Here is a 14,474-nt window from a genome sequence, read left to right as displayed (position 1 = left end):
CAATCTCGGTTGAGGTTGCTAGGTGCTGTTATACAATAATATATTTTAGTGAGACTAAAATAAAATTAACAAATATATACTGTATATATGTAGAGAATAAAACCAGCAAGCACACTCCCTAGTTCTGTTAACACTGATTCACGTCTTTTCCATTGGTATCCACTACTAAGATACAGAGAAATGGGACTCACCATCAGCAAAGCCCTCTTGAAGAGATTCGAATCTGCTGCACCTGCAAGTAGGTGGATACTGGTAATGTCTGCCCCACTACGATCAGCTGCTATTGAAATCTGACTTGGATCCCCTCCAAAGCTAGCAATGTTCCTCTGCACCCATTTCAGAGCTGCCACCTGATCCAGAAGGCCCCAGTTTCCACGGGCCATGCTAGAACCTGTTAGATGAAATGGGAAGAGGGCAATTACTGCTCTGCAAGCAGACATGAAATACAGGCGAGACCCTTGAACATTTAAGTGGAGGAATGATACATTTTTAATATCAGTCCCACAAATGGGACTGAATAAAACCGATATCACAATTTATAGCACCTTCCTCCATGGCAGTCACTGAGTAGACACTCCCCCCGTTAGAGCTGCCTCCATTACAAGAGATAAAAGGAGATAGTTTTCAGTGCTTTGTGCCTTATTCCATGGGGCCTCAGTTTAACCAGTCATTAAAAACAACTGGAATGTTTCTATTGACATCAGTGGGATTTAGACTGGGCACTAGATGCCAGAATGGGAGCCCTGGAAACCATTTCCCCTACCAAAGAGGTCAGGCATAGACAGTGACCATGCAAGCTTTTCCATTTCAACCCCGTGTGGGGGCATCTTATCTAAGGCTTGGTGCACACATACAATTTAAGCTGACATCGCTGTAGTGCTCAGGGGTGTGGAAACCTCCCCCCCTACACCTGAGCTCCATAGCTATGCTGACCTAACCCACAGTGCAGCTGCAGCTTGGTCGATGGAAGGATGCTCCTGCTAACCGAGCTACCATCGCTCTGAGGGCGAGGGTGTGGGTGTTCCTACACTGACAGGAAAAACCCTTCCATCGCTGTAGGCAGTGCCTACACTGCAGGGCTATGCTGGCATAGCTACAGTGCCATACCTATGCTGCTAGATTCCCCATAGTGTAGACAGAGCCTAAGAGCTTGGCTGCATCTCTGTTACAACCAAGCCAGGGGACTTTGTGGGTATTCATTATTTGTCAGGCACTGGCAACATACTTGGCCCTGTACACGCCACAAAGAAATTACATGCCCCAAAGAGCCTAAGATGTAACAGACTCAGCTAAGGCAATGGAGAAACATCACAGGGCAGTTCTTCAGCTAGCCAGTGAGCAGCACCGCCTAGCTGCTTTGGTAGTCTCCTACTCACAAGCACGCAGTCTGTTTCTTTTGCACCATGCGTACCCTCAACCCTCAGTTTCCAAACATAGCAGGATGTAGCACAGGTAAACAGTAAGCGGAATCTCCTGAACAGCTTTCTTTCGTCCCCCTAGCTCACCCACTGAGCTCCTCCCAATGATATATCATCCCAGTTACGGAGCCGATTGTCTCATTAGCTCAGCAGTTACCACCAAGTGTCAGCCATCCCCACTAGAAACTGGTTGTTTGGCTCGCTCCGGTTAAGTCTGCACCCTTCTCTGGGCTGCAGTAACCTCAGTGCGCAGGGTGCTACAGCCAGCACTCTGTCATAAGGAGCCATGGGATGGTCTTCTCTTCAAATCCCATCCTCCCCACCCCCCCCACACACACTTTATACCACTTCCACCCTGGGAGTGCAGAAGGCATTTGGCTGGATGGTCCAGATGTGGGGGCAGGGGTGAGACTGCAGCTAGATGGAGCAGAATAAGTGAAAGAAGATCCCTAAGTGCAGCATATCATAGAGAGACCATATTAGGAGATGGAGGGGGTAGGGAAGAAGGTGGACGAGACATCAGAGGGGCAGGCGTGAATAAACCCACAGAGAGCACTGGGAACCCTGAGGACAATTTGAATTGGACTGGGAGATGGCTATTGGACATATATACCGTAACTTACAGTTTTGTTTACTGAACCGTTAATTATCTAGTGGTCTGCTACACACTGCTGCTGTTTTGTGTTCAGTTCAGATGCAGCCAGGTATGGAGGGGGGACACACTATCATCTCTGGGGCAGACTTAATGTTATCCTTGTTTTGCTTTGTGTTTTCCCTCATTCTAAAATAAAAGTCATTTAGATTTAAAGTAGATGGGAAAACATAACAGACAGAATGTCTTTGAGTGTGATGGAAGATGGAGGGAGATATGGTCACATTTCCCAGTGCAGCAGAGCAGTAGTGATAATAATAATACATAGATCTTATTGAGTGCTTTTCTTCAGTAGATCTCAAAGCACTTCACAAAGGATGTCACTATCATAATCCCATTTTACAAATGGAGAAACTGAGGCACACAGAGGGGAAGTGACTTGCCCAAGGTGACCGAGCAGGTCAACAGCAGAGCCAGGAATAGAACCTAGACTTCCTGAGTCCCAGTCCAGTGCTCTAATGTCTATAAAAGAAGGAACAGAGGGGGAAAGTGTTAAGGGCATCACTGATGAGTTCTGCAGCAAGGTCAAGCCAACATTCACATGAGATGAAATCCTGCCTCTGTTGAAGTCAATAGGAGCTTTATCGCTGACCTCAATGGTTCAGGATTTCACTCGTTCTCTGGCAACGTTCTGGAGATGATTGGAAACAACAGGCTAATAATTAACACATCATGAGAGCAGCAAACTTCAAAGCCTCTGACATATTAGTAGCATGTTCCACTCCGCTCCCAGAGAATGTTAACAAAAATATAAGAGTGGCCAGTTTATACAAAAATGAATGAAAGGAATGGTTTTTCCAGCTGCATGGATTGCCATGAGAAAGAGGATTTAATTTAGTAGTAACAACAATACACCCTCTCTTTCTGCAAATGGAAAATCATGAATGTTGTTTTGTTTTCATTTTATACCTGTCTGCTGGGACTTTTCTGTCTTAATTAAATTAACCAAAAATCTACTATCCTCTATTAAAAAAGAAAACAAAGTACTACAGTATTTCCCAGTAATAATTCACAACATTACAGCTTAGAACAGAGACACTGCAGCTATGATTCTACAATTACAGGTGGGCTGTTTTTTAAATATAATACAGGAAGGGCAGCTGAGCTAGCAGACCAGCAAGCTATAATACTGTCTACAGACCGAGGCCAAGACTTTCTAAATTGAGTGCCTCAAGTTAGACCTCTCAATCCATATTTAGTTACCTAAATAGGTAGCTTTGTCTTCAAAAATGCTGAGTATCTGCAGCTCTCAATACTTACATTCTTGTAGCATCTTTTCCTCCTGTACCCATCCTGTCCAGCCCCTTGCCATATAAATTACAACCCTCTGGATTCCCTTGCATCCTCTCACAGTCTTATAACTAAAATACAGCACGTATTTTAATACAACCAACTGATACATCATCTCTGTGGCCCCATATAACTATTTGACATAACAACCATGAATTTTACAATTCGCCTCTCACAGCCCTTTTGCAAATGAGAAAAGCCAAGAACATTCTAGTACCATACATTCCCCAGGACTGCCAACTATTCAACAGTGCCCGAGAGTAACCCAATATTTTAAATGAGGGATGGTTCTGGCATTAGTTTCCCAATGACACATTTTTCTAAGAAACTGGAACTTAAAGCAATAAAAGCAGAAATAAGCAATTCCTTGTTAAGTACCAAAAAGGAAGTGAAAATAATTGTTCATTGCCTATGACTTTGATTCACAGTGGGCCATTTATATTTACCTACCTGTCTTCAACGCCGCCTTATTCAAAACTAGAAAAGCTTTAAAGGAGACAGAACAGCCACAAACAGCAACCTCGTTCAAAATATTTGTTCCCTCCATTGTCAAGACCAAAATAATGTATCTTTAAAATAAGGATACATTTAAAGACACTCTGGGGAACAAATAAGTAACGGAATATGAAGCCTCCTGGTTTGTAGGTCAATAGTTCAAATCCAACCCTGGCCAATAGTGACTGAAAGCTCTCATCTTGTAATAGTTGTTCCCCAACATAATATAATGAGGTTCTTAAATACCACCATGCTGGGTGAAATACAAGAATCAGAATAGAATAGAATTTTAGTGGTCTCAATATAGTTCTTAAAGGTGTCTACACCACAACTATTGGCCCCTCTGCTAAGAACAACAAGGACTGAATGATCACGGAGACTAGAATTTCTTGCCTATAGCCATATTGGGTTGAGAGGCAATGGCAGAGCAATGGGGAAAGCTTTCACTGTCACAGTCTGTACTGCGGACAGAGATCATCAGTATCCAGAGCTGTCAATTCAACACTATATTCACTCATTTTAAATAGTGCTGCAAGTCTCATGAGGGCTCATCTAAGGAAGTGAAATCCATGTGAATTCTTTAACCACAGAGACAGGCCTAGCCACTAGTACAATGAAAATACTGCAGGGAAAATATGACCAGTTCCTTTTGTCTTGGAAGAGTCAGATGGGCTGTGGAATGTATTTAATGAACCAAAGAACTCAGGCAAAGGATTTATGCACTAACATTTACTGTAGTTAGATCTGTTTCAGAGTGGTAGCCGTGTTAGTCTGTATCAGCAAAAAGAACAGGAGTAGTTGTGGCACCTTAGAGACTAACAAATTTACTTGAGCATAAGCTTTCATGGGCTAAAGCCCACTTCATTAGATACATGCAGTGGAAAATACAGTAGGAAGATATATATATATATACACAGAGAACATGAAAAAATGTGGGTTGCCGTACCAACTCTAATGAGACTAATCGATTAAAGTGAGCTATTCTCAGCAGGAGAAAAAAACTTTTGTAGTGATAATCAGGATGGCCCATTTCAAACAGTTGACAAGAAGGTGAGAGTAACAGTAGGGGGAAAATTAGCATGGGGAAATAGTTTTTAGTTTGTGTAATGACTCATCCACGCCCAGTCTTTATTCAAGCCTAATTTAATGGTGTACAGTTCCATCCTGATTATCACTACAAAAGGTTTTTTTCTCCTGTTGATAATAGCCCACCTTAATCGATTAGTCTCTTTAGAGTTGGTACGGCAACCCCCATTTTTTCTCTGTATATATATCTTCCTACTGTATTTTCCACTGCACACATCTGATGAAGTGGGCTTTAGCCCATGAAAGTTTATGCTCAAATAAATTGGTGAGTCTCTAAGGTGCCATAAGGAGTCCTGTTCTTTTTGTAGCTAGACCGAAGATCCATGTCTACCAGGAATTGTTTTCACTACTTTGGTGATGGGCCTTAATATAAATCTTATGAACCATCTATTCGGAGACAAAGAACACATTCCTGAGGAACACAGGAGAGTGAAAAGAAATGGGTGTCAGGACAAATATCACTATGCCAGACACAGGCAGTGATCTTAGTTACTAAGGCTCCATTCATGAGAACACTTACAAATGGGCTTCGCTCTAAGCATCTGAGTAATCTCACTCTATGGGACTTCAGGTAAGCACTGGCCTATTTTCATCATCAAACCACACAACACACAATGGATTGGATTTTTCAGATTTGTTCAGTTCTAACCAACCCAGGTGTTGTTTGTTTCAAAAATGAGGAAATTTGTTTTTTCACAGTATCTTTTTTGCCTACATCCAGACATACCTACAACAGTGCCCTTTCAATATGTACACAAAAGCAGGTGTAACCCATATCTGTGTTTTCTCTACACTCAAAGCAACCACTGCGTGTATATACCCATGACCCACCTAGCCCTAACACAGCTCTGCCACATAAGAGAGTCAGGAATAACTGCAGAGCTAGCAATAGAAAAGGCAGCTTTTTGTTGCAAGAAAACTACTAGCTTTAACCCATTCGTTCCTGGGTTTGCAATTTATGATAAGCTTGGAGAATCAGGACTTTCATTCAGGGTGTTGGGCCCTTTACATGGCGTTTTAATATTCACATTTCTATATTTAGCCAGAATCAAGGGGTGAAAGCCTGGCCTCGTTGCAGTTAATGGCAAAACTCCCATTGACTTCAGTGAGGCCAGGATTTCATTCAACAAGTACTTGGAAAGGAAAACCTCCCAGAAGTTTCTATTTGATTTTGGTGTGTGCATCAGGCAAAAGTTCTTATGGCATCTGAAGCAGCTTGGGGAGCCTTCAGTGTAATTTTCTGCTGCTATACATTAGAGAAAAACACCTTAGGGAGTCTGCATTATGCCACAGAAAGGTAAAGGGTAGCTACAGTGGTGGCAAAGTTTCTAGCTGCAATGAATGTGTGAACTCTCCCCTCCGACTAGATCAAAGTGGGCCATTCTGGCCCTGGTCAGCAGTGAGGAGTTGCCCCACCCTCAGAGGAGATAGGAGTGATCGTACTGAGGGAGCTCCCCCTGCTCCCTGCTGTGCAGGAGTTGCTGCCCCATCTGCCTAGGCTGCTGTGAAATGTAGCCCCACATCCTCCCTGTCCCTTTTGGGCCCCCAGGAGTACACTGAGGAAGGATCTCTGAGCTCTCCCAAACACAGAGATGGTACCAGTCCCTGCCCTGTGTGAACTGGGCCAAGCGGCTGGGGGAAGGCTCCTGCATCCTCTCAGCCAACACACCGACAGGTGAATCAGTCACTGTCTCTGTGGACAGCTGCAGCAGGGGCAAAGAACGTTACAGATGCTGCTGTTCACTGGTCTCTAGGCGATGGGTTTGTGCACTCTCTCTTTTCACCCCTGAAGACCCAAATTCTAATTCCAACTGGAACATAGTGAAAATGGGCTTGAAGGGTTCATCCAAGTACTGAGAAGGACATCTGACCATACCACAATGCTACCATGCAATATTCAGCCCAGCTAGGAGACTCCTCTCAGGAAGAGACCAAGATGAGACGAGTTGGGTTGAAGGAGGTTAGTGGCAGATGTGTGGGCAGTGCTGCGTAATGGAAGCTTGCGCAATGCCTATCTACCCTGTCTAGCTCTAGCTAATACTAAGTGTCAGTTTCATAAGCATCCGGTTCACAGAAAACTAACCATAGTGATACTTTCCCCAGATGCAGCCCTTGCCAACCTCAGACCTAAATGCACAAGGAGTTTGCAGCGCGTAGCTCTCAGGTGGCTGAACTAAAAACAAGCATTGCTGGCAATGAGCTTCAAAAACACCTGACACCATAGAAGAGAAATGCTGCTGTAATCCCACACCAGGTAAAACTCAGCTGAGTCACTACACAGGCAAAACTCGACCTCAGGATCATCAGAAGTGTCACGTGGCAAGGTGCAGTGGCCTTAGCTAAGACCAAAGGGAAAGAGTTAGTTCCCTACACAGATCCCCCCAAGTGCACAGGATAGATTATTAATAAAGCAGTGGTAAGGACTGAGGGTCCAATGAAGAAATCCAGGAAACTCTATAAGATGTGCAGCAAGGACTTGACAGGTACAGTCACGGCCATCCGGGGGAGGGGAGGGCAAGTGGGACAATTTGCCCCAGGCCCCCACAAGAGTTTTTTGGGGCCCCTGGACCTTCGCTCGCTCCAGGAGCCCTGGAAAACTCTCACTGGGCCTGGGCCCCCGGAGCTTCTTCCGCTCCGGGTCTTTGGCGGTAATTCGGCGGCGGGGGGGTCCTTCTGCTCCGGGACCTGCCGCCGAAGTGCTGGGAATTCGGTGGCAGGGGCACCCCGCTGCCAAAGACCCCAGTCCCCCTGAATCCTCTGGGAGGCCCTGGGAACAGTATCAGAACAGGGATATAAACAGTGTCCTAGTAGCCAGAGGAAAGAGGGGCCAGAACTCTAGACTCAGTTATTGTGCTCCCTCCACACATCCCTTTATCCACCCTCCATTTAAAGGCAAATAACCCCACTAGGCAAATAAGGGAAAAGAAAAATATTTTGTAAGTGTTTAAAATGAATCTAAACGACCTAATAAAAGCCAAGCCAAACAGCAGGTCCCTGCACTGCTCTCAGACAGGCAGGCATAGGTAGGTGCAAATGTGTATTTGTGCAGGCAGAATGGGTACTTTGTCCATGCAAGGTATGCAACTCTCTTCTGGAAATTTGGCCAGACAAGCCATTTATTTATAGTAGTCGGGATCAGCGGGCACGGGGAGGCAGAAGGCCCCAGCATTACAGAGCATGATGAGGAAAGTGTGCTAATTCCCAGCTTGCAGTAATGAACTGTGTGATTATGCTGTAGTGTCTGGAATGGAAAACGGTAACAACTCAAGTCAATGGACGGTAACTCTCTATCTTTCAGAAGATAACATGGGCGACCTCTGTTGGCTCCGTGAGGCATAGACATGGTGATGATGAAGCTGTCTTTAAAAAAACCCCTCAGCTGATCACTGCACATTATAGTGGTAAATCCTGGATAGGAGACAAGGGGCTGATTTTCAGAAGTGCCAAGCAGCTACCAATCTACATCTTGAATCTTACACAAAGTTGAATGTACTTATTGTCACAGCAGTCCCATGAGGCAGGGAAGCACTGTCATTTTACAGACGGGGAACAGAGGCACAGAGGGACTAAGTGACTAGTCCAGGGTCACACAAAAGTCCACAGCAGAGCAGGGAATTGAAACCAGTCTCTCAAATCTCAAGCTAGTACCTTAACTTTGGGCCATCAACTCAGATTACAGTCAGACAGCACTTCTGGAAATCAGGCCCTAAGATTTAAAGTCAGACCTTCTCTTTGGCCCACTTCCCTTTATAGTAGAACCCCAGAGTTCCAAACACCAGAGTTATGAACTGACCAGTCAACCACATACCTCATTTGAAACTGTAAGTACACATTCAGGCAGCAGCAGACACACACACACACGCACCAGTACAGGACTATGCTAAACATAAACTACTAAAAAAATAAAAGGGAAAGCATCACTTTTCTTCTGCATAGTAAAGTTTCAAAGTTGTATTAAATCAATGTTCAGCTGTAAACTTTTGAAAAAAAACCATAAAGTTTTGTTCAGTGTTACAAACAACCTCCATTCCTGAGGTGTTCGTAACGCTGAGATTCTACTGCACACACAAACACCCATGATTTTATCTGTAAATAAAAATCAAGCTGCTCTTTTGAAATGGGATGATTGCTTTGTGACCCACTTTGGCTCATGTTACTCTTCATGTCCCTTTGACACAACGCTCCTTAGATGTGTCTTCCAAAACACTTATTCAAAGATGCCGGCTTATGAAAAGGCAGAACTAACACACACTTTGGAAACAAACATTGCAGAATGTGATTTGCCTGCAGTTCATAGATTCATGGCAGCGTACAGACTTACCAGTGCTAAGGAAGCCGAAAACTCCGACACGGTAACTTGCAGTTACAACGATGATATCGCTGACGGAAGCTAGGTATGATCCGTCTACAACCGTCCTCCCTTTCTCACCCTCACCACTCACACCATTGTGGAAGAACAGCAGCACAGCCATGTTTCTGCCCTGTAACGATTACAGACAAGTTAACGCACCAATGAGTGTGTCTGAGACTGACAGCGGCTGATACGCCTATATAGGGCTATAGTCTCCTTCAGGTCATTGCTGTGAACCCGATTATCCTCTCTTCTGAAACATTCCAAGCAATTCAAGACTGCCTGGCAATGACATTGGTGAAAGGAGAGCTGCCTGTGTGGCAGCAGCCCTAGAATTAAATTCAGTTTGTTGACTGGTTATCAGTCCCTGGAATGGACTATGTGCCATTTAGCTGAATCCAGCCTCCTAATCGTAGGGCTTGTCTACATGAGGATACTCAGGAATTAAATCAAGATGTGAATTTAAAGTGGATAAATTAAACTGTATTAAACCCCTGTGTGGATGCTCATATTCAGAATTAAAGTGGCCTGGATTCAATTTAGCCTATCTTCCAAAAGGTCAATTAAACTAAATCAGATTAAGACCATGTTAATTCTTAATGAGAGTGTCCATAGAGGGGTTTCACACAGTTTAAATTCACACTTTAAATTAATCTAGATTAACTTTCCTGAGAGCAGGTCTACACTTAAAAATTACCTCGGCATAACTGTTGTTCAGGGATGTGAAAAATTCACTGAGCAGTTCACTAAGCAGTGCAGCTAAGTGGATCTAAGTCCCCGTGAAGACATCGCTAGGTCAATGGAAGAATCCTTCTGTCACCCTAGCTACTGCCTCTCAGGGAGGTTGCTTTATCTGTGTCAATGTTTTATCCTGCCAGCATAGGTGGTGTCGAAAAAGCAGCATCAGCTCTCCCTAGGTCCTCTCTGCACATGCTATGGAATAGCTACAGTGATGCTGCACTGCTAGGGGACAGAGAGGCCACTGTAGCAGAACAAAAACAAGAGTTGGCCATGTAGTCTCTGCAAACCATAGTGGACCTCAAACCCCAAAGAGGGGATGGCTCACCCGAAAACTCCATGGGATGAGCCTTATGGAATTCTCAGTCTCTGGCTTCCTTCAGTGGGATTTTCTGCCAGAGGTTGAAGCCTGGCCCTAATGTCAGGAATTATTTTCTGATCTGCAGCCACAATTTTCTATTCCTCAGTTTCATCCCATTATTATATCCCCTGGGACCTTCCTACTTCATTCTCCACTCTCCTTTGCTCAGTGGACAGTCATAGACTTTAAGGATAGAAGGGAACATCATGACCATCTAGTCTGATCTGCACGTTGCAAGCCACAGCACCTTCCCCATCCTTTCTTGCAAATAGACCCATAACCTCTGGCTGAACCAAGATTGAAAGACTTCAAGTTACAGAGATCCACCATTTACACTAGTGCTGCAGAGGAAGGCAACACCCCCCCCACCACACACACACACACACACACACACACACACACACACACACACACACACACACACACACACACACACCAGAGTCTCTGCCAATCTGACCCAGGGGGAAATTCCTTCCTGACCACAAATATGGTGATGAGTTAGACCCTGAGCGTGTGGACGAGAACCACCAGCCAGGCAGCTGGGAAAAAATTCTCTGTAGCAACTCAGAGCTCCCTCCAGCTAGTGTCCCATCACCGGCTGTTGAAGACATTTGCTGCTAGCTGTCGCAGATCAGCTACACGCTATTGAAGGCACTCTCATCATATCATCCCCCTATAAATTTAGCAAGCTCAGTCTTGAAGCCAGTTAGGTTTTTTGTCCCCATTGCCCCCCTTGGAAAGCTGTTGGTTAGAAACCTTCATCTAATTGCAAGACTAAAGTTCTTGCTGGCCAGTTTACATCCATTTGCTCTTGTGTCCACATTGGTGCTTAACTTAATTTTTAACTCCTCCCCATCACTGTTATTTATCCCTTTGATGTATTTATAGAGAGCAATCATATCTCCCCTCAGCTTCTTTTGCTTAGGGTAAACAAGCCAGGCTCTTTGAGTCTCCTTTCATAAGGAAAGTTTTTCATTCCTCTGATCATCCTAGTAGCCCTTCTGTGCACCTGCTCCAGTTTGAATTTATTTTTCTTAAACATTGGAAACCAGAATTGCACACAATATTCCAGATGAGGTCTCACCAGTGCCTTGTGTAATGGTACGAACAATTCCCTTTCTTTACTGGAAATACTGCACCTGATGCACCCTAGGACTGCAATAGCCTTTTTCATGGCCACATCACATTGGTGGCTCATAGTTATCCTGTGATCAACCAATACACTCAAGTCTTTCTCCTCCTCTGTTGCTTCCATCTGATGAGTCCCAGCTTATAGAAAAAAAGAATATTATTGTTTGTTCCTAAGTGCACGACCATTCACTTTTCAGCCCCATTTCATATTCAATTTCAGCCCATTTCTATTATTCCAGTTTTCAAGGTCACCAAGATCTTCTTGTATGATATTCCGGTCCTCCTCTGTCTTGGCAATTCCTCCCAACTTTGTGTCATCAACAAATTTTCTTAACAGACTCCCACTTCTTTGTGCCAAGGTCATTAATAAAAATGTTAAATAAGACAGGTCCCAAGACCGAACTCTGAAGAATTCCACTAGTTACCTTCCTCCAGCCTGATAGCTGTTGGTATTTTTCAGAGACAGGCTGGGGGTCTGTAAACCAGCATCAAAGCACATCTGGGGTTTGTTTTTGCCTGCAACTAGATAGCATTGGCCGCTGCTGCTGTCATTTTCTGAACAAAATTAACTAAACATGATGATCCCATTTGCACAGGCAAAAGAGACGGCTGCACATCTGTTTCCAGCAAACGTGTGGCCATCCGTGCAGCAAAAACAGATGCCAGGAGCAAGTAGAAAACTGCCCTCAGCTTTCTCTAATTGTTAAGGGGTGACCCTGAGTTTTGAACTGAAAATGTGTTGCACCCTCCTCTGTCTGATGGAAACTCAGTTCAGATGTTTGTTATTATGAGCAAAGTGGCGTCCAGTTTGACTGAGTAATGTGCTGCCTTCATCCAGAAGTGCTGAAAAGTGCTGCTTTCTCTGAATCTTCTGCCTCTGCTTCTCCAGAGAAAGTGCCTAATTCAGACTGTCTCATCCCCAATTTCCCATTCAGAGCTGACAATTATGCATGTCCTGGCCAAGGAATTGGAGGAGAGGAACAAAGGAAGGAGATAGAGCAGGTGTGAAGGTTTGTCTTCACTTGAAAATCTGGTCTAACAAACATCACTTTGCAGAGTCACGTTAGCTAACACAATGTTAAACATCTTACTTAACATCATGTCAGCTTGTCAAAGAGATTCCCTAGAAACAGTCCCAGTCTAGCTGACTCCTCGGTTGTGTTTAAAGTCATGTTAGATAACAAGATTACCTAATTTCCTAGTGATAACAAGGGGAAAGGAGAAGAGATGATAGGGGAAAGCAGAAACTGCGGTAGCAGATGTGGAACATCTTACTGAGAAGATTCAGCCTTCAAGTATTGGGGGTAAACAGAATGCCACCCACTCACTGCATCTCCCCTACAATACACAAGGTTTAGATACAACTGCTTCTTTTCCCCATGGCTATTCTGCACAGAGAAGTGGCAAATTCCCCAGCTGGTTTGTCTTGTACATGAATCCAACCTTTTGAGAAGCACAAGGGATAATTTGGGTAGTGATGCCCTGATGAACACAGATTTCAAGCACAGAGCTACTGGTTCTTAGTGCTGTCATCTAAAGCAGATCTTTGTATTTAATTGTAGCAACCATTAATCATCTCTCCTTCACTTTTTGGCATTAATCATTTCAGCAGGATGCTCCCATATTTTCATATTAAAAATGAATTTTCATATTTTCATTTTATTTTCATATTAAAAATGTGAGGTGTGTTGTATTGTCCAGGTTCTTTTATATATATATATACACACACTCACACACACAATTAACCAACACAGCTAGGGCAGGTGGCAGCTACATATTAGGGCAGAGAGAATGTAGGGCCTTGTCCAAAGCCAAATGAAGCCAACTCTTTCCATTGACTTTAAAGGTCGTTGGCTTATACTAAATTTGGACCATAGGTGTAACTGGAGTAACTCCACTGAAGTCAGTGGTGACATTCCATTGTAAATAAGAGTAGAATCTGGCCTATTGCATGCAACACAGAACAATACTACAGAAAACACTGCAGCTAACTGGAAAAACTGGCCAGAAAGTTCCTCACATGCACAATGCTAGCACCAGCCAGGATTATCATGTGGCTATTGATTAACATTGTTTGATCAGTTCTGGTTTTGCATTTAGGAATGAAACATGGATGGTCAAACTGTTAGCAGTAAAACACGCAGAAAGACTTTCAACAGAGACATGTCTAGCTCAGCTCCCATGGCACACATGCACAGTATCAGCTGGGGTCCACACTAATTGGCTATGTGCTCTCTAGCAGCTGGACTGAAGCTGGCAGTTCCAATGGGCCTGAACCTGGGAGCAGAGGGTGCTCATCATTTCACAGGAGCAGATTTGTGCCTGGCAGGATTGGGCCCAAAATGAAGTTTCACCCTCATAAAAGAAATAAAGAGAATGAGTTAGGACTGGCCACATTTTTACATCAGTGTGTCCTTTGTGCCCAGTGCCAATCGCTCATGAAATCTGGACATGTCTGGATCCAGATCTGAACTCAGGACAGGATAGAATGCACCTGACCCCAAAGCCAGAAGCAGAGCACTCCTGAATTTCAGGGATAAGAATGCGAACACAGCTCTGAACTCTGCAGCTAAGGCTCACATACTACGGTGATGGGCAACAGTATAAAACTGCCCTTGCCTTCTGCAACTAGGTTAGCCATCATGCTAGACCTCAGCCTTGACTTCTTTGGTTTTTGTGAAACAGAGAAAATAAAAGGCATTTCTGACAGGCTTTCTGGAGTTCAGAAATGTTTTCAATTATCCTCTCTGCTCCACGGCAAGGCATTTCAGAAGGGGCTTGACAGGAGCATTTTAACTCTGAAAGAACCAGTCAAGTTCCAGGATGTGTAACAGCCCTGGCATTAGGAGGTGTGCACCACGCTGACGGCACAGTAAGGATGGGAAGGCAAGGAAGATTCTTCCCTGAAGGGTGCACAGCCGACATTAACTTAACTCTTTATTTAGGCCAACA

The 14,474-nt window shown here is 44.1% G+C and overlaps 1 protein-coding gene across 2 annotated transcripts in view; it reads right to left on the bottom strand.

Moving 5' to 3' along the window:
- The window catches only part of TG (thyroglobulin), a 211,619-nt gene that overhangs the window by 78,598 nt on the left and 118,547 nt on the right, over positions 1 to 14,474 (bottom strand). For both annotated transcript variants that reach the window (XM_030553857.1, XM_030553858.1), the window contains exons 40-41: positions 9,263 to 9,422; positions 192 to 391 (exon numbers count right to left, since the gene is read on the bottom strand). In XM_030553857.1, coding sequence (XP_030409717.1) covers positions 192 to 391; positions 9,263 to 9,422 — 360 coding nt within the window. The remainder of the gene's footprint in view (positions 1 to 191; positions 392 to 9,262; positions 9,423 to 14,474) is intronic.

This window comes from Gopherus evgoodei, chromosome 2, assembly GCF_007399415.2.
Source record: "Gopherus evgoodei ecotype Sinaloan lineage chromosome 2, rGopEvg1_v1.p, whole genome shotgun sequence".
Taxonomy (NCBI): domain Eukaryota; kingdom Metazoa; phylum Chordata; order Testudines; family Testudinidae; genus Gopherus; species Gopherus evgoodei.
This window is presented reverse-complemented; position numbering and strand designations above follow the sequence as displayed.